Source organism: Delphinus delphis, chromosome 7 (genome assembly GCF_949987515.2).
Source record: "Delphinus delphis chromosome 7, mDelDel1.2, whole genome shotgun sequence".
In the NCBI taxonomy this organism is placed as follows: domain Eukaryota; kingdom Metazoa; phylum Chordata; class Mammalia; order Artiodactyla; family Delphinidae; genus Delphinus; species Delphinus delphis.
In genome coordinates this window covers 36,132,501-36,153,090 of record NC_082689.1, presented here as the reverse complement: position 1 = coordinate 36,153,090, position 20,590 = coordinate 36,132,501, and the positions used below count along the sequence as shown (strand labels likewise).

At 40.7% G+C, this 20,590-nt stretch overlaps 1 protein-coding gene across 1 annotated transcript in view; it reads right to left on the bottom strand.

Annotated features, from left to right (window-relative positions):
* Positions 1-12,695: 12,695 nt before the first annotated feature.
* Positions 12,696-20,590, bottom strand: part of SATB2 (SATB homeobox 2) — a 193,134-nt gene continuing 185,239 nt past the window's right edge. Inside the window, exon 11 of the mRNA XM_060016358.1 lies at positions 12,696-15,927. Coding sequence (XP_059872341.1) covers positions 15,466-15,927 — 462 coding nt within the window. The 3' untranslated portion in view covers positions 12,696-15,465. The remainder of the gene's footprint in view (positions 15,928-20,590) is intronic.

The window sequence follows — 20,590 nt, the reverse complement described above, 5'->3', positions numbered from 1 at the left end:
AAGGCAGCATGGTGGAGGAATGGAGCAATCATTGCAGTAAGAAAACGGGCCCTGGATTTTGGTTTAGAGACTGTAGACAACCTGCTGAACTCTTCTGGCTTTAGTGGTCAGAGCAGGTGATCTCTTAAGACACATCCTACTCACGTTGTAGGGCTCTGATGTATTGTTATTTCCGTTGCCACCTCAAAGAACTCTATTCTGTTGCCCTTTGCATTTGACACTCAGATTCCTTTCTACCCAAACACAAGTGAAATAAATGAATAATTTTTCAATAGTTAACATTTGAGCATATACCACATGCCAGGGATATATTAATTTATTAAATTCCCACATGCCAGGAATATGTTAACTTATTAAATTCCCATCACCTCAATGAGACTGATACTGTAACTATAACCATTTCAAAGATGGGTAAAATGAATGCACTGAGAGGTTAAATAAGTTACTGAAGGTCTCATACCTGGCCCCCTTGCATTTAATCATTCCACTCTAAATAAGTGAACCATAGCATTTCTATTATGGAGGGGATTGAGGACTCTTTGGAATTATGATTTTTAAAGGAAAACCTGATAAAACGAGAAGCGTGTCTCTGGAAGCAAACATGCGAAAGGAATGTCCTATTTTTCCAGGGTAAATTTTTTTTCAGGGTAAATTCCTTTTAATAGGGCTTAAATTTTGAAAAGTTTATTACCATGACGCATGGCCCCTTCCTTTTTTAATCTAATATCTATAATAGTTCCTGACAAAGGAAACAGTTCTTCATTAATTTTTAAAAATATTCCCTTACTATACAATGAGAAAGATAGCAGCATTCAGTAACATAAACTTCCATAAGCAAATTAGATATTCCCTCACCCCTCCCAATAAAATCTTATAAGAAACCACCAATTACTATGAGAATTATCTTCATTTTAACCATCTGGTTCTTCTGAATAGAGAGAGTGTGTGCACATGAGCCTGAGATCAAGATAGAGGACTGTTATCTTGATATATTGCAACACGTGAAAATAATTGCTTTTAGTGTGGTTAATACTCATATCACACACAATACAACTTTAGGGCAAAATTCTTGTCTGTGTTCCATATAAATAATTTGACTCCCACATTCAACAAAGTTGACTAGACATTCTAAGACTGACTTAATTTTGCATAAAATTTCCCTAACTAACTCAGCGATGAAAACTCATACACAAGAAGAATAGTAGCCCTTTTCCAAAATGTTCATGAACATGTGATCTGAGTTTTAAAGAAAGATAGTGTGTACTCAGTGTGCTGGTTATTCTCTATTCGGCTGTCAAATCCACCCCACACCCTCCATTCTCCGCTCTGTGTCCCGGAGGCTGATCTCTGTTGCCTCACCACCCAGGACCATTTGCCCTCTGGATTCAGGTTGTTCTGGAAATGGAAGGAACTGACAGGAGATTGGAACGTGGAGAGAAGCGATGGTTTATGCCCTTACCTTGCTGTGGCTCTGAAGGACTTCAATATTCTGAGACCAGAGATCCTGTCATGCAGCCCCTCTTACCTTTCCACATCCTGCCTCCTTCAGACCGACTTGCGGTAACAGCTTCCGCGGTTGCTACTCCCAGGGTTGCCCAACATCCCTTCCTGGTTCCTTTAACAATAGCCACACCTTTATAGACGGGCCCTTCATTTAACCTCATTTTGGTTAAATACTTTGCATCTGCTATCTGTTCCCTGCACAGGCATTCATAGAAACACAACACTTCAAAGAAATTAAATATGGATATCAAAGATGTTTTAAATGACGGGGTTATTTGTTCTATATGATAACTTGTCATATCTATCTATCTATCATCTATCTATCTATCACCTGTCTACATATCTACTCCCTTAATATTCCTTTAAACAGAGAGTAAGTCCTGAATTATTTGATTCAGGTAAAACTGACTTAAAGCAACTTTTCAGGAGACACACCTGTTTGCATAAATTGAGGGATCCTGGAAATTGTAGTTTGATGAGGAAGAACTGTTTAAAGATGCACCTTGGTCTCTAGCCATGGTTTTAGCTACTAAACAGTGAAAGCCGACAGAGCCCAGAAGAAAATAAGTCCCATTCTATTCCAAGTTGTAGGGCTTTGATTTCAGTTTCTTTTTTTTTAATCACCTCAAAGAACTTGACTTTGCTGCCTTTTACACTTTATAGCTATGGATTCCTTTCTAGTCAAACACAAACAAATGAATCAATAATAATTTTCAATAACAATAATAATAGCTAACATTTATTGAGCCAAATGATGCATGGGGCGTATGTATATTAAAAATTGTCTTGTTTATCTGAAATTCAAATTAACTAGGTGCCCTGCTTCTTTAAATTTGGAGGCTTTGTTTTGCTTTGTTTTTGCTCAGTCTGGCAACTCTACACATGTGTGAGGGGCTATTAGTCAACAAAGATGTAGAACGTTTCCATCATTGCAGAAAATTCTATTGGAGAGCTTTGTTCTAGATTGTTATGAGCTCAGTTTACATTACGTGTTTATTAGTAATAAAAACCAACAGTAATGCTACTCATCACAATCTTGCTGTCTAAAGGGCAACACACGTGGATGAAAACAGGCATTGGTGTAGTTGATAGTCTGAGCGATTACATTTATTTTATTTGTTTTTAAGGGGAAATAGAGACGGAGCTTCCTGACACCAGCTTTCAAGTTAACATTTTAGGGAGCTGGATAGTCATTTTTCCCAACAACATACCTTTTGAGATGGTCTTCCTTTCAATATCACACAAGGCATTCTTTTAAAAAAAACTTATTGCAAAATGCAATCTCCATAGAGAAATGTTTAATACATATTTGTATTAATATTAAGTCAACATTCTTTTGACATGTGTGTTAGAAGCTGGTTACTTTCAAGGGATCATTTTGATTTCTTCTCTTATAATTTTCTAAATTTAGCCAGAAATATTTTTTTATGTTGTACACTCCTCTTCAGTCAGCACCTGGTAAATCTGTAGTTATAATCCTCAATAAATTACTTAGAAAATAAAGGAATAGATTGTATTAAAGGAAGGTATTAAGAAAATCGACCTCTGTTTCTCTAATAAAAGTGGGAGAGAGGATCCTTACAGCTCAATCAATGCCATTAATTGGTTATTGGAGCAAACGAATGATTCTCTTTACCTGTTCTCCTCTAGGTTTAAGAGGAACTGATCTGGTCAATTAACCTTTGGCATCATGGATTCGAAGCAATTTGGAAGAAGGCTATTTTTCGTTTCTCTGGGCTATCCTTTTGTCTCATGCACTTTAAGAGAAAACCAAGACATTCCAACAAATCCAGAAGGAAAAAATCCTGATTCCCCTGATGCTTGAGAAGTGAGAATCACAAGCAGGCCGCGGGCCTTTATTTCTGGAGGGAGACAGCTGGAGCTCTCTCTCTGAGGGGCTAAGAGCATCTTGCTCTTTATTCGGCTTCTCTGATCAGGCCTTGCGTTGGGCATCAGTTTACCCACTGGTAAGTGGAGTTGAATAATATATACTTACCACTCCATAGTAAATGAATATTGAAGATCTTTGGCTAAAGAGGGCTATGAATATGCAAAAGCACTATGAATACAAATCAAGAATTCATGACTTAGTAAAAGCTCAATATGTTGATAAATCTTGAATTTTTGCAAATGCTGAGATGTTTCGCTTTTATTCAGAATATATAATAGTCAGGGATTGAGGTTTAGCCAGAGAGGTTTTATGCAAAGGACACATATGTAACTACATACAGTAAGAAGCTGTACATCTGGCATATGTTGCGGGAAACTGGAGGCACCAATCAGTCAAAAGTTCTGACTAACAATTTTTCACTGCTTTTGGTAGCTCTCTTGTTTCTTGTCTTGGCCTGTCTACTAAAGCCTAGATGGGAAAAAAGAAAAAAAGAAAAAAAAAAAAAAGAAGGTTGGCGATCTCACTCAGTCAAAGCTCTGTCGTTTGTCCAAAGGCCACTGAAGCAGAGATGTGGCTCCGCCCCACAGAGTGCAAAGCCCAAGACAGCCTAGGAGAGCTTCCCTGTTCACAGATCATGAGATCTTCACGTGAGGCATTCTGACCTCGGAGGAGCAAATGCTGGAATGCGCTACATATCCGCAAATGGATTGTGCACGAGTCCAGGCAGAGGCACTCCTGGCCCATTCTGTGCCTTGGTGTTAATTAGAGAGAAGGGCCCCTTTCTCTGGTCAGAAGCACACCCCACACCAGAGCACAGGATTTGGTGAGCCTCCACTTGACCCTTTTCCTGCACACCTGTGCTGTGAAGAACGGCACATTCATATGAGGTGGCCCCGAGTATGAACTTGGGGGAGCTCTCTGGTTTCTTTAGAAGAATGGATTTGCCTGTATGAAGAAATTTTGTTAGGTTAAATTTTTAATGACTTGCTACTAAAACCCCTGTACTCTCTGAACTCAGCTTTCTGGGTAATTCGAGGTGTCACCTCCTTCCCATTTAGAAGTCAGGGTAATTCAGCAGCTATGAGTACACATTCGAGTTAACACTGAGCTTCCTAGTGGCTAGGGCAAAACAAGGCAACTCAAGAAGTTCAGTTGTTCTCATTAACAGAAAAAGTAAAGAGCATATCCGTTCTACTGGAGAGACAAAGATCTTTTTTACTTTCAACTGGAAAAGAAATTTCTCACGTGGAATTTCACTTGGGAGCCACTGAGAGACATTACAGGCAAGAGTGGCATCAAAAATGTAACAGCAAGTGCAATAGCAAGGTCCGTATAAGTGGTTTCTTGTAACAAACCTTGATACCAGCAAAGCACAGCTGAGTCAATTCTGAGAAGGCTGAGCTCATTTTGGCTTCACTGTGGATCTCTTGGTGCCTGATTCAATCAAAAGATAAGAGTTTCTGGGGAAGTACACATCCAGCCTAATACTCAGAACAGTGGTTCTCAAATGTCCATCTGCAGTTAACTTCTGGGTGGTGACAAAGTTTTCACTGCTCCGCAGAAAAAGGAGAAAAAGAAGAGCAAGACAAACATTTCATTGCAAATTGGCTAACTTCCCTCACTTGTTTAGGACCTACTTCATTGTAAGAGTATGTGTCCCAAATTTGGGAGTGATTAAAGGTCCTTTCTCTGATGTAATGATGGTAGAGCAGACGGTAGTTTTATCAATTTTATTGTTCGTTGAATGTCTTTATTTGCCAATATGAATTTGACAAAACTATTGGCCACCACGTCTGAGGGGGTGGCTATTACTGCTCCCTAAAATCCCAGTGTTTGGCAGTGATAACCATGGACTATCTTCCCAACACAGGATTTCCCAAAATAGCAAATATTTGAGAGCCATACTTGCTGACAAGGGGCTGGGCATAAGCGCATCTTCTTACGCTGATGCTGGAGATTGCAAAGTGTCCCCACTATTCCCAGGGCTGGGCCTCCTCACGGCCACCAGACCTGGGCCTCAAGAAGAAAGCAATGTTGGACACGTGCAAACATCTTGACACACAATTTGTTGAAACCCCATTGTTCCACAATTTTTTTTTTTCCCCACACCTTGTGGCTTGTGGGACCTTAGTTCCCTGACCAGGGATTGAACCCGGACCCGGCAGTGAAAGCACCAAGTCCTAACCACTGGACCGCCAGGGAATTCCCTCCATGATTTGAGCCTGGAGGCTTTCAAAGCTGTGTCATCTGTGACCTGTCTTTGATATAGAAAAAATTCTCCTATGTTTTGACCATCCTTCTGCTATTAAGCACCCCAACCTGATGCTTGCCCACCGTGGAATTAGTTATAAAACATGTTCCCAGATAATCTAATGAGTTGGCCTGTCATCAGGAAATATTTAGTAGATTGAATTGAATACAGAAGAAAGAAGAAGGATGATTCATGGAGATAATTTTACCTTTGACCAAGTGCATACCGAGTCACACTTACAGGAGTGAGATAGCAGGACTGAGTATGGTGTGAGGCCACTCCTAGTTTCTGCTAATAGAGCAGTCATCAGTACCTTGGATGACACTAACCTTCCCATCCACAGTGGATCTAAGTTGTTCCATCTTGGGCTTTAGTATTTTGGGGTTTACATGTTACCTACCCACTGAAATATTTTTCTTGAAGACAAACACCATGACTTCTACAAACATTCCCACATTTAAAAAAAACTGAACACTGTGTACCAGGCTCCATCCTTGGTAATGGCGATACAAAGAGGTTAAGGGAAAACTTTCATTCATAGGCAGGCACTGTGCTTTCAAAGCTTTAACCATGCTTCTCAAACACAAAAACACTGCAAGGTAGCTATTATTTTCCTCTTTTAACAGATGTGGAAATTGAGATCCAGGTTAAACAGTAGCCCAAAGTCACAAAGAGCTAAGAGGCGGAGTAGTCAGGATTCATACCAGATCTTTCTGATTTCAGACCAAGCACCATGTTGTCTGAATAAGACACAGTATCTTTCCTCCAAGAGCTCACAGTCTAGGAATCTCATTGCTGTTGGCATTTGGCATGCTTTGGGTCCTGAGTACCTCTGACTATTTCTCCTATGTTTAGAGAATTTCCCACCTATGAATCTGTATTTCCCCAAGACGGAGGACAGAAATTCACTTTCCCAACCTTCCTTTCATATGACTTACACTATTTCATTCATTCGCATCTGCATGAGACATTAACTTGGAAGGGAGTGGAATGAAGAAAAATGTGCCACGTGGATTCCATTCTGTAAAGGGCAGTAGCAGAGCCCCTTCCTTCAGAGGCAGCAAGGGTAGAGGTTCTACAGGTGGCATCCATGCCCCGGATCAGGGGGCCAGGTTCTGATGCCTGCACCTCATGGGACGGCAGTGTAGTCTCCACTGGAGTAGTCTTAGACCTTGACCATCACCTCTGAACTTGATTTTCTGACCCTCCCAGAAATTCTCTGAGCGCTCTCATGTCTTTTAGTAAATTCCTTTTTCTGCTTAACTAGCTAGAGTTAGTTCTGTTGTTGTCAACTAAAGATCCTAACTTTGTTTCTCCCACAGTGATTTCAATCCAATAGACATTTCATAAATTTGGCTTGTTGGTCGATGAATAAGAAAATGATTGAATCGAATAAATTAATAGAAAATAAGCTCTCAAGGTCCTTTGCCATCCTGATCACCCTGTGTCTTCTGAATATACCTCAATGTACTGATACATTTCCAAAATGTCATCAGAATTGGAAATAATGCCGTAATGTGGCCTGATAGGTTTGAAGAGGATTAGGGTGATCACTCCCCTGACCTAAGCGGTGTATCTCTATTCATGCAGTCTGAATGACATAAGCTCTCTTTGTGGCTACATCACGTGGTTAATAAAAGAAACCTAAGAACTTAAAGGATTTAGTGGTCATAAATCCAATGTGAGTTCAAATATGTGAGGCGGTTACTGGAAGAGCCCGGGGGTCTTAGACGGCATCCGTAAGAGTTCAGGGACAGCAGAGCTGACCCAAGGTGGGCTGGGCTGAGTTCCAAAGTCATAAGCTCCTAGTTCTGGAGCGACAAAGACTGCCTGGCCTCCAGCCAAAGACGCCTCCAACCTGAAAAGGGATTTCTGCTTTGAATAGAGGATGCGCTAGACAACAGAATCCGTGGTTCAGTGATTCTATCTTCCAAGACAGCATAGAATCACAGGCCATAAATTATCCAAATGTGGGCTTGCAAATGTCAGTCTTGGAAGTTCCTGAGGTCTCAGGTACCTTGGTTATGCACTAAAGAAATATTCAGATGAAGTTCATCTCTAGAAAGTAATTTAAATCCTTAATCCAGGCTGAAGTTGGGAAAATTGAAAAATCCAACTAGGTGAAAACTGTTATGAAATGTAGTCCACTTAAATACTGACTGGTTTTAAAAAAAACACGCTTTGTGCCCTCCTGGTGTTTTCACTGGGGTTAAGGAACTGACAAGTAGACAAAAACATGAAAAATAAGTAAATTATACATTATGTTAGAAGCTATGAAAAAAAAATAAGGTAGGGTAGGATAAAAGGGATCCAGAAGGTGGGCGTGGGGTCTGTTGCAATTTTTTTAAAAAATAAATTTATTTATTTATTTGTTTATTTTTTGCTGCGTTGGGTCTTTGTTGCTGCGTGAGGGCTTTCTCTAGTTGTGGCGAGTGGGAGCTGCTCTTCGTTGCGGTGCGCGGGCTTCCCATTGTTGTGGCTTCTCTTGTTGCAGAGCACGGGGGCTCTAGGTGCGTGGGCTTCAGTAGCTGTGGCACGTGGGCTCAGTAGTTGTGGCTCACGGGCTCTAGAGCGCAGGCTCAGGAGTTGTGGCGCACAGGCTTAGTTGCTCCGCGGCATGTGGGATCATCCCGGACCAGGGCTCGAACCCGTGTCTCCTGCATTGGCAGGCGGATTCTCAACCACTGCGCCCCCAGGGAAGCTCTGTTGCAATTTTAAATAAGGTGGTCAGAGTAGTTGTCATTGAGGAGGTGACGTCTGAGCAGACTAAGGAGGACTGAGGCGTGAGCGTGCAGCTGTCCGGGGGAAAAGCTCTCCTGGCAGAGTGAAGAGGGAGAAGAGTAAAGGCTCTAAGGCCAGAGTGAGCCCTTTATTCCAGGGACAGCCAGGAGGCCGATGTGGCTGGAGCCCAGGAAGCGCGAGGAAAGCGGAAGGGAAGGAGGTTAGAGAGGGTCAGATCAGGTGAGAGAGCATGGTGCCTCTGACCGAGCTGGGAGCGGTATTGAAGGTGAGAGACTGTCAGACCGTGAATGTGTTTTGAAGGTAGAGCCAAAAGAACTTTGCTGACAGAAAAATAATAAAGGATAAAGCCAAGGTTTTAGGTCCAAGCAACTGGAAGTTTGGAGTTGCCATCAGCTGGGTGGACCACATTTGGGGAGGAAGATAAGGTCACCTGGGGACATGTTCAGTGGAAGTGTGAGCAGGCAGTACAACTGGACAGTTTGGAGACCCGGAAAAGGTCTAGGCTGCAGGTAGAAAGTGGAGGTCGTCGGCACACGGGGACACTTAGCGTCCCGACAGCGGATGAGGAAGGAGTGTGGATCTGGGAAGAGGAGGCTCAAAGAAGGCACCCGCAGCACCTGAGCATTCATGGAGGGAAAAGAAGGAATCCGCAAAACACAGCAGAAACGAGCAGGAGCGAAGCAGGAGGAAAACAAGAGAGTGGGTGCCATTCGTGTTGAAACATCTAATTTTGAAGACTTCGGAAGGCTACTAAACTGTCTCTTTCATTTTCTTACTCATTTGGAAAGAAAACCATATTATAGCTCTTGACAGGAAGAAGGAAAGAGGAAGAGAGGGAGGGAACGAAAGAGATTGTAATAAGAGACAGTGGAAGAAAGAGAGGGACAAAAGAGGGATGTAAACGGCGCACACAGTAGCCCTTCAGGCACAAATGCTTTCAATAGTGTGAAACAACTTCTAAAAACATTAGACTTAATCCTACTCTAAAAGTCATCTGAAGTATTTTAAGTCATTTATAGCATCTTCCTATATCCTGCTTCTCTTTCTCTCTTGGAAGGAAGAAAGAAAGGAAGGATTTGTTCTAAATGCTTCCACCTAGTTATTTTCTTTAATCATAACAACAGTTCTGAGATCGATGAATCATCAGCCCCATTTTATGGATGAAGAAACTGAGGATCTGAAAAACAGCAAGCTGCAAAGCTGGTAAGAAATAGAACCTCGGATAGCTCACTGCCTTCTCACAATCAACTTGAGAGTAAATCTAGAAAGAATTTTCTCCTTACCTTTTCCTTAAGGTGGGCAAGGGTTCCTAGGACTGCACAGTCCAAAGTTGTTACAGAGACTACCAGGACTCCCTTAGTCTGTGCTGTTTTGCGTTAAAACGGGATTATGGCTGTTAATGGATAGTGAATAAATTATAGTTCTCTCTTTAATTAATCATTGCTCTGCACTATTCATTACAGTGCTAATGGAACAGTTTTGTAATTATTTCTCCATATGTGAAGGTAACGCTTTAAATCTCTTAAAATGTCTCCTAAGAAGCTACTTCTAGATTTTCTCTGGGACAGTTGTACAAGCAGAGCATGGTGTTTTTTAAAATAGGTTTTTCCTTTAGAACAAAACTCCATCAGAAATGTCATACTCAGACAAGATGATGAAAAAGTGTGTGAAGAGAAGTCAAAAGGTCATTTCATACAAAACATGTTGGCCAATAAATTGATGTTCAGTTCATACAGCCTTTCTAGGACACACTAGGACATAAAGAGAGGTGGTGTGATACTGGGGGTGGAGATGTAAGCTTGGGAGACATGCAGGCTTGGTTTTAGGTCCTAGCTCTACCGTCTCCCTGAAATATTGTGCTGGCAGAGTTCTAAATCACCTGGCCCTCGCTGCACTTTTCATTCTTCATTTCTGTCTCCAACTCAATGTGCCAGTCCTAGACACGCTCATCCAGAGGAAACACTGTCACACCTATTTCCCCAGGGCTCATGTCACCTCCACCAGCCCACTCTCGTTCTCTGCATGGATGAATGCAAAGAAAAACTTCACACTTTCCCACTGAGCAAATACAGCAACCACAATATGCCACAAGAACTGGGACAGTCCTGTCAATGTGGAATACTCTGAATGTTATGTGAGCACAGGAGGATTTGTAACCACATTGGCAGGGCAGATCAGAAAGGCTTCCTGGAAGAAGTGGTGCTTGGACTGATTCTTAAAGTTAGCAAGGAAAAGAACTCAGGGTGGGAAGGAGGAAGAGGTACAAGGTACCAGAAGTAGCAGCAGGATAAATGTGCCTGTTCGCTATCTTCTTCTTATCTACTATTATCTTCAACATCCTTCTGGATACCTTCTCTGGCAGAGGCTGTGAGTTGCCTACCAAATATCCACTCTACCCTTCTCTCTGGAATTAACGGAACAGCTAGAAACATTTACCAGTCTCCCTTGCATTTAGGTGGGGGACTTGAAGAAGTCCCATAAAAGAAAGGGAGTATGCCATTCTTTACTCCTTCTTCCACCCTGGTGTCTGAAAGGTGGATGTGATGGCGAGGCTCTAGCAATCATCCTGGACTAAGAGGAAGATGGAACACAGGAACATAGGGAAAAATGGAGCTGGGAGCTGGAAGGAGTTTGAGTACCTGACAACTTTGTGAAGCCAGAATACCTCAGCAATTTCTTTTATGTAAGAAATAGGTAAACCCTTCTCTTATGATTACTTTGTATTTTTTAAAATTACATGCAGCCAATCCGAAGTAACGCACCTTTCAAGACCATTCTAGCTCACAAATAATGATAATTTCTTTCTCTACCTTATAGCACATATTTGTATCACTCACTAAACAAATAAACATCTGTCTGGAGACAACCGTTGAATGATAATATCACTTTTCCTGGATGTATATCATACATTTCCAATAAGATATAAGCTCCTTGAGGGGAGAGCGTTAAATCATACAGTTTCCCTTGTCACCTCAGTTCTTAGCAAATTATCTGGTATAGAGTACATGTTTAAGTAAGTGTTTACTGTCTAATTATGCCATGATTGCTCTTTAGAAAAAATGTGGGGACTTTTAAATCTTTGTTTAAAACTTTGCAGAAAGCGAAATAACAGAGTAAAGGAAAGTATCTCTTCTAAGGAAAAAAAAAAAAAAGAAAGAAAAGACAAAAACTCAACCCGTAAAGTGATGGCTCTGAGATGACATGACTTAACATATAGTCAAGAAGTCTCTGACTTTGTTTTCTTGGAAATAAAAGTTGTTAGCACAGAGACCACCTTCTAGGCCAAAGCCAATCCATCCATGGGCAGAGCCACCCGGTTTTGAGTTTGTCACCTCCAGTGAATTATGACACCCCCCCCCAAGAACACAACCTCAGGCAGGTGGAAAGCATTTGTGTTAAAAGGCAGACTATCTCACACATGCTTTACTTCTATGTCTTTATCCCAAATGCAGAATTCATGTGAATTTGCATAAGCAACTTGTTCCACCCTCTACTGAATCTCTAATTTTTCTTTAAAAACCTTTAGCACCGTGCTGTGGGGCTGTCCGCCTTTCTGCAAACACCCAGTTTTCACAAACTGTCCTTAAAACTTATCTACACAGTCCACGGGCTGTCAACTATCATGCGAAAAAAGGCAAGTGAAACTGGGGAAGAAAGGAAAGAAAAATTACATCTGTATGCCAACCAAATGAAAAAAAAAAGGAAAAAGAAAAAAAAAAACCCGGGAAAAACAATTTACCATATCAAAAGAAAAAGAAAACACTTTTTAATTGACGTTCTCTTTGTCAGTTCTGAAGCTAAGCACTTGCTCCTTCCTTATTAACTTTAGTCTTTAGAGCAATTTTTTCCGTTGTGAGCACTTTCTAAAAAATCATTTTCACACATTTCTCAGATCCATCAATCCTTCCGGCATTCCTCTATGCTCGCATTATGGCAGCCGGCTCTAAATATAAAAGACTTTTATTATGTCCATTAACCATGGACATATGTGCTCCAAAAGTTTCCTGACACGCAGTCATTTGTGGGTTTTTAATTATAAACAGAAAATATTCACTAGAAAAATAAAGAAGCAAGCCCATCAATCTATCTTCATAAATTGAGTTTTGTTTGTATACAACGAAACATCTGGGCAAATGACTCCCCCAGTTGCCAGTTCCAGGATGTGAGCATGCACACGTTTATAAACACACAGAGGTGCACATACATTCACATGTGCAATTAAATTCTTGCATTGGACAGGACTCAAACATCTGTAATTGCAGGTACAAGCTGTCTTGTAAATAAAGGAATGGATTTTCCTTACACTCACCAGGTCTCATTCCACACAAAAACCAAGTAGGAAAGAGGGCAATGCCCAGTAAAATACTTGACAAAGTCGTATTTTTTGAATGCATTTTATTTTAACAACCAAAAAATTCTAACAGCCTAACAATGCACATAAGTTAAAAATTAATTATCACTTAGTGATAACAAAGATAGTTGATTTACATGGAAAAAAGAACATTTACAATATGTTAATCCTTATTCACATTGTTGATATCGCAATAAAACACAATTTGTTTTTTCATTTCACAAAAAAAAAAAAAAAGGCGGGAAATTGTGCTTTGTCAAGAGGCACTACAAGAGAAAGTTTCTTCTTCCAAATAGATATTATATGACAGATATTGAATAAATAGACATATATGCATTGTAATTCGCAAAGATCTGGCAAGACCACAGGCTAAAATGCCCACAGATTCACTTAGAACCACTGCAAACTTGGCAGTGAAATTAAAAAATAAAAGGCAAGACTTAGCATTGAAAAATACCTAATAAATTTTTGGTTGAAGTGTAAAAGATACCAAATGCGGATGCCATCGATAGATGAACCACCTTGTAAGAGCTTGGCAAAATCAGTTTCCATTACGTGTACAGAGTGACCTTCAGCAACAGTGTAAGAAGACAATTTGGAAAAGAGTAACTCGGATATTATGAAGCAGCAACCACGGACTTTCTGATTAAAGCTGCAGCACTACAGAAATAGGAAGGATGGGCCCGGGGCTTGACTGCAAACAACCATCCTTTTGCAAAGGTATATGACGCTCATGTCAAGATAACTTTTTAAACATCATTATTTGAAAAAGTACAGGAAAATGTCCCTTTAAAAACTCCAGAGGTTACTGAGCAGCTAGAATTAGCTTGTATTGCAACATGTCTTCTCCCTGTATATTGTTAGGTTCTGAGTTAATATCTACACATAGAGGTTTGTTTTTTTTTTTAACTCCGACCTTTTATACCTTTCAAATATATAAATAGTATTAACAGTTATATTACAATGTTTGTGTAGTAAACAGAAAATAACTTTCAAAGTGATATTGCATGAGGTCTTTGAAAAGGCTGCATGAGAGCACAACTCTAAAAAAAATCCAACCGTGTGGGACTGTTTGACGGCCACCTTGAAGCATGAGATTAGTTTCACTTGGCCAGTCCTGAAGGTGAGGTCTCCTCTTGCAATGACTAGAAGTAGAAGTGGGAAGTAATGGTTTCTGATGGGAAGCTAGAGGCGGGGGAGGACTATAGTAGATTGCAGCTTTAATGCTCATTCCACTAAATAGCCAGTCGGCATTAGTTCTGCTTTATGTAAGGTAACTGCTATGTAGGTAACTGGGAAAATGTTTCCATTTATGAGGAGTAGGTGATTCCACTGAAATTGCTTTGCTTACTCTATTGCCTGGAGCTGCACAATGATTCAAAAACAGGTTCTTGCTAGGGCTGCCCCCATAGTAGGGAAGGGATGAGGTGCGTGAGAGCAAGGACTAAAAACATCTGGTTAGGTGCATGGAATACGTACAAAGAGGAAGCCCAAAGTGAAACAGAAATGAGAAACGTCTTTCGGGAGATGAAGGCATGGAGATTTATTTGAGAGGGAGCCCCTTTAACTGGGCAGCAACTTCTTTTCTAACTTAATATTACACTGAACTATTTTCTATTTTAAAAAAAAAGAAAAAGAAAACAGCAACAATAAACAAGTTTTAAATGAGCAGGCTTACTAATTTTAAGATCTGAAGCCACAAGCAGGTAAATAAATTTCACAATAAAATGTGGCTCATACTGTGAATTCCATTTGTCTGACATCAGTATGTCATTTTATCGAGACTGCACTAATGGACAAGTTTTCTCTGTACTGAATTTCAGCTTTACTCATTTGGAAGTCCACAGAAACGCATCTGTTCACTACAGTAACGACAAGTTGAATAACGGAATGCGAGTCATTTTAAGTGTGCATTGTGTCTTTAAGATTAATTTGACTGGTATCATTTTAAGGTGCCCTGATTTTTTTTTCACTTTACTTTCTTCTTCTTTCTTTCTTCCTTTCTTTTTTTTTTTTTTTTTTTTTTGGCAGTGTTGATTTGTTTTGTTAAATACATACCTCAAAAATTACCCATCAAGCTGCCAGATAGGAAGCCATAGAATTAAAAAAAAAAAAAAATCAGGGACAAACACAGAAAATAAATAGGAATTCAAAAATAGTCACCCCACCCTGAGAGCAGGCCGCAGTTTATCAAAAAGCCAAAGCGACTCACTGTGAAGTGGTTTTTTTTAATACATAAACAAGTCTCTTCTTTAAGAACTCATTTCACAGTCTATTCTTTCGGATTGTAAAGTTCTCTGTCCCATGCAATTTAATATATATATGTAAATATATAGATATATACATATACATATACACACACACTTGTAGCTTCCTTCATTTATTTCATAGGTCTTTTCATCCTGGAACTTGCCTGGTGTCTCTTCCATAAGTGCAAGGATAATGAAGGCAGAGTCTCCTGTGATTATAATGACTACGATCCAGTCCATTGTAAAGCGTAACACTTTAGTGTCTTTGCCAAGGCAATGTCTGATTCAGAAATACTGAACTTATTCAGTCTACAGGTGTATCCTGTGCAACAGAGAAATGTCAAAAAAAGGTAAGGAAAACAAAACAGACCAAAAAAAAGACAAAAATAAAATAAAGCAACAACAAAAAAAGTTTTTAAAGAAACTAAAACAGAAAATCCTTGGACCGACGTATTGCTTTGCCTGGTGGCAGTTCACATTATCTCTGGTCAATTTCAGCAGGCACCGCCTTGCTTTTCTCCGCACTCTCCTCCTCCGCCTCCACTTTGTACATCTCCTCCGAGCCTTCCTCGCTGTCATTCTCCTCCGACTCTGTCAGCAGCTCCTCGTCCTTATACTCGGCCACGTCCACCACCGAGCCCAGGTGTTCCTTGAGTTTCCCATGATGCTTCACGTGGTACCGCTGGTTCTGGAAGAACTTGATGATGGTGTGTTTGGGGAGATCCAGCTGAGCAGAAAGAGTGTGGATGGCTTCCTGGTCAGGGTACAGGCCCACGTCATGGATGAAGCTCTGGAGGATGCCTAGGGCTTCCAAAGAGATCTTTGTGCGAGACCGAGGCTTTTTGGTGCAACTGTCTTCAGTCGGAGGAGGCGGGGGAGGTGCTTCTTCTCTGGGAGGGGAGCTCTCCTTGGCTGGCTGAGACTGCTGTCTGTGCAGGACCTGAAAATTAAAATTTAAACAAAATTAACATGTGATTCACAATCTCACCTTTCAAAAGCCATCAGCCCAGTGAAATAGGTGTTGTCTAGCTAGCACTGTAGTGATGCTGTAGTCATGGTAAGTTCAGGTCTTCTGAAAACTTAAAAGAATTTCTGGAGATTCAGAATCTCCTCTACAAAGCAAGAGGTTAATAATAGTAATGTTTCCATTCTGAGGCACAAAGAAGTTAAGTCATTTGTTGCCAAAGGTCATTCGAATTCAAAGGATCTGGCTCCAGGGCCTTGCTGTTAACTAGCGTGGTGTGCTACCTCTCTGAAGCCCAATGACAAAGAAACCGGACCCAGACGAAAAGTGCAGGCTCTACAAATGAGATCACATGGGCTCACGTCCAGACTCTTCCCCTTAGCTGGGTGTCCTTGTGCAAGACACTAAACATCTTTAAGCCTCAATTTCATCATCTATGAAAGAAAGATAAGACACTGACTTCCTAGGGATGTCGGAAGGATTAAATGACATAATGCATGTAAAGAACAGTGCTTGCCTTAAACCAGAGGTTGACAAACTTTTTCAGCAAAGGGCCAAATAGGAAATATTTTAGCCTTAGCAGGGCCATACCGTCTCTGTTGTGATGCCTCATCTCTATAGTGTGAGCATAAACAAATGAGCATGGCTATGTTCCAATAAACTTTATTTATAAAAACAGGTAGCAGGGACTTCCCTGGTGGTCCAGTGGTAAAGAATCTGCCTTCCAATGCAGGGGACTCGGGTTCAATCCCTGGTCTGGGAACTAAGATCCCACATGCTGCAAGGCAACTAAGCCCAAGTGCCACAACTAGCGAGAGAAAAATCCACACGCCACAACTAGAGAGAAGCCCATGCGCCGCAATGAAAGATCCTGCGTGCCACAACTAAGACCCAATGTGCCAAATAAATAAATTAATTAATTTTAAAAAAACAAAACAGGTGGCAGACTGGATTTGGTCCATGGGCCAGAGTTTGTTCACCTCTGGCTTAGGGCAAACATCCTATAAATGATAGTCATTATTATATCAGCCTCATAATTACTCTTAGAGTATAACAGTGGAATAAGTATTTGAGTCAGAAAATCAATTCTCCATAAAATTAAGAACAACTTTTGTTTATTTTCTTTTAGCCCTGATCTTAATCCTTAAACAAGAATGTTTTTTAAAAATATAAAAACTTCCAAATTAATTAAAAGACATAATTTTTTATTAAATTATGCCCTTTAAATGACTAGATTACACTCATATAAATGGACCTCCTCAGTATTACTGATGTCAAGGAGACAGCAGTGAGTGGTGGCTTGAAGCAAGATTTTGGTTCCCTGCCCAGGAATTGAACCTGGGTAGCCTGGGTGAAAACCAGGAATCCCAGCCACCAGTCCAGCAGAGGCTAGAGAACAAACTATTCATCCTTTGTTCTGCAATCCACTTCCTTTTTTTTTTTGTTATCCTTCATGTCAAGGTTTTCTAGTTGTAATTAATTTAAATTTCTCTTTCATTTCTACCTATTCCCCACTCATTAGAAAACAAAACAAAACCGAAACAAAAACCTCTAGTATTTAAATACTAGATCCAAGTTGGAGCCACTCCTGCCTGGGGTGACACATCAGCAGATTGAACTTTCATGTTGCTATAAATGCTCTGCTTGACCAGAAACACAGTATCCTGTCAGCAAATCCCCAAATGCAACGCCAGCTCTGGGCTCCATACTCACTTCTTCGCTCTCTGATCTTTCTAAATAAGGTCAGATATGCAACCCCAGACAATCATGCCCTGTTTTCTGTGTCGCCACTTCTAATGCTCTATAAAACTGGCCCAAAATCCCTCTGGAAGAGTGTTCCACTGCTTGTGAGGAACTGTACCCCCTACAACCCATGGATTGTTCCCCTTGAATAAAGGACATCACACTGATTACTACATTGGTTTAGTTTTGTCATTTGACACTAGTTAGGCAAGCTTATTCTTGATCCTCATAACTGCTTCTTCAGCGTCATCTCTGCATGGAAAAGTTTCCCATTTTAATATTTATGAACTTTTTCAATCTGACTAAAGAAAGAGAAAGCAATACAGAGGAGATTGTCCAAACAACTCGCCCCTGTCCCCCTCAGAGGCCTATGTGAGAAGGACTTCCTGGAGAGGGCGCTTGGGACCCTGAAGAGGAATTCAGCTGCTGCGCACACCTTGCAACATCAGCGGCAGTGCTAAAACAGCGAAAGGCTACCCGGAAGGTTCCCATTAGAAAGTATTATGTCAACTCCAGAGGCAAAGACCGAATTTCCTCCGCTCAGATCAGTGTCTAACATCCTGGAAGTTCCCAAGACCTTTAAGAATAGTGAGTTCACTTTTTAAAAAAAACACATGTTTCTCTTATACCATTCTCTCCTATTTTAGGTGGTGTTTTCCATGTTAGAGTAACAAATTAAACATTTTCCAAAGTTCAGGGGGAACTCAGTCCAGTCAATGAAGAAGAAAACGTGTCTAGTTACACGAGAGAAACATTGGTACCACCACTACCAGCACCACCACACACTACCCAGATGACAAATTTTTTTTAAACTACAAAACATCAACATCAAAGCAAGCATTTAAGAAAACAATCTCTGCCATTTATCCTAGTCTCAGAGACTACCTGATGAAAAACTAATTTCTTACCGATGTGAAAATGTCAGTCTTTTCTGTAGAATTTAATAGATATTAGGGCAGATGACATTGTTACTTAGGTAACAGAAGAGGATTAAACTTTTAAAATAATAATTCATAACAAGTAACAATCAAAATAACAATAAAAGGATAATCAAATGCAAATAAGAATACCCATTATAATAAGCTGATGGCTGGTGGCAGAAAGAAATCTAAAACAGAAGACCATAAACAGTGGCACTGAAGGTCCATATAGTGTCGACCAATTAAAATGAATGTTCTTGACATTTCTTTACCCCTTTCAACTAAGAGTAAACGCATGTGGTCTGCTGTGGTAAGCAGGCATCAGCAAAAAAGTGAGAGCTCCATTACTTCAACATCCTAATTATAGCTGGCAGGGAGAGGAGATCTGCATGGTGGACCCACACTGCTCATGGCAGCTTTGATGGCAGGAAGGTATTTGCTCTGAGGTTGTAAGATTGTAATCTGGGCAGCTTGAGCACTGTAATAAATGAACCTCTATATCAACAGGTGAAGATTATTTTGGGGGGGGTCAGTAAGAAGGAGAGAGACTGAAATTACATAGGAATATGTACCCACACAACATGTATACGCAAGCACAAGGACCCCCTTTTAGAGCAATTGCGATAATTGGAAAACAAAAGAGAATTAAAATGCCCCATTTTTAAAATTATGCTTGCCTTCTGTAGTAAAAGTCAGCATAACGGTTCCACTTAATTAAATAATTAGATTGGTTCTTTAGGGGTTTTCCATTGTGCATTGGTTAGATTTAAAGAGATTTTCCAAAACTATACTTTGAAGTTACTATAATCTTTCTGCACGATAGGGTTCGTTCTTCTCCTGAGGTCCCACCAATTGGCCTATTTCACCCCCCTTTTAACTTTGAACCTAGCACTAGTAACACACAGATACAGAGAAGCCACACATGAAATGGAGAAACAATAATCAGAGTAGCCACCACTTACTAAATGCTTACTCTGTGCCAGACAGTTTTAAGAACTTTACATCGATTAACTCATTTAGTCCTCACAGTTCCTTGTGAAGGTGCTACTTGGATCCAGAACAACCTAGAAACATGGAGCATCTCAGGAACACCCTCAAAATTGGAAATTTTAAACACAGAGCGCTGTCAGTCTAAGATAGTAGGTTTCCACAGAACAATGACAATGTGGCTGCCATCAGAGGAGAGGAAGATGTTTCTCAGAGAGCTAGCAGCAATGGAAATGATCTACAAAGTGAGATATCCTGTGTCAGGTCAGATGATGCTCTATATTGGGAGCCATGACAATATTTGCATGAAGAAGGTTAAATAATATTTCTGGTATCTTCAAGCAGATAGGAAGGAGTGCAATATTCATAACATCTGAGGTGAAAAGAGTCCCCAAGTTACTCTGTCCCAACTATCTTCATTCCCCTGAAATGTTCTGATTACTCCAGGCAGAGAGTTATTTATTGTCTTCTATAATTTTTAGCAAAAAGAACTGCCTACAGGGCTTCCCTGGTGGTGCAGTGGTTGAAAGTCCGCCTGCCGATGCAGGGGACACGGGTTCGTGCCCCGGTCCGGGAAGATCCCACATGCCGCGGAGCGGCTGGGCCCGTGAGCCATGGCCGCTGAGCCTGCGCGTCCAGAGCCTGCGCTCCGCAATGGGAGGAGCCGCAACAGTGAGAGGCCTGCGTACCGCAAAAAAAAAAAAAAAAAGAACTGCATACATTTCCTCACTAGCCACCTGCAGTAGCTTATTATTATGACAAACAATCAGGAAATTCTTCTTACTGTCGTGTAGTGCTTCTTCCAGTGGTGTGAATACTCTGAACAAAAACAGAGCAGAGCCTACTGCTTACGATGTGGTATTCCCCAGGTGGGGAAATCAGTCCAAATGCTCTCCCCAAACCCTCCATCTAAACAGCGGGATCAAGTCACCTTTTCTGCACTTTCCCACATCTTGACTAACTAATGCCAACTCTTTTAGTCTCGTCTT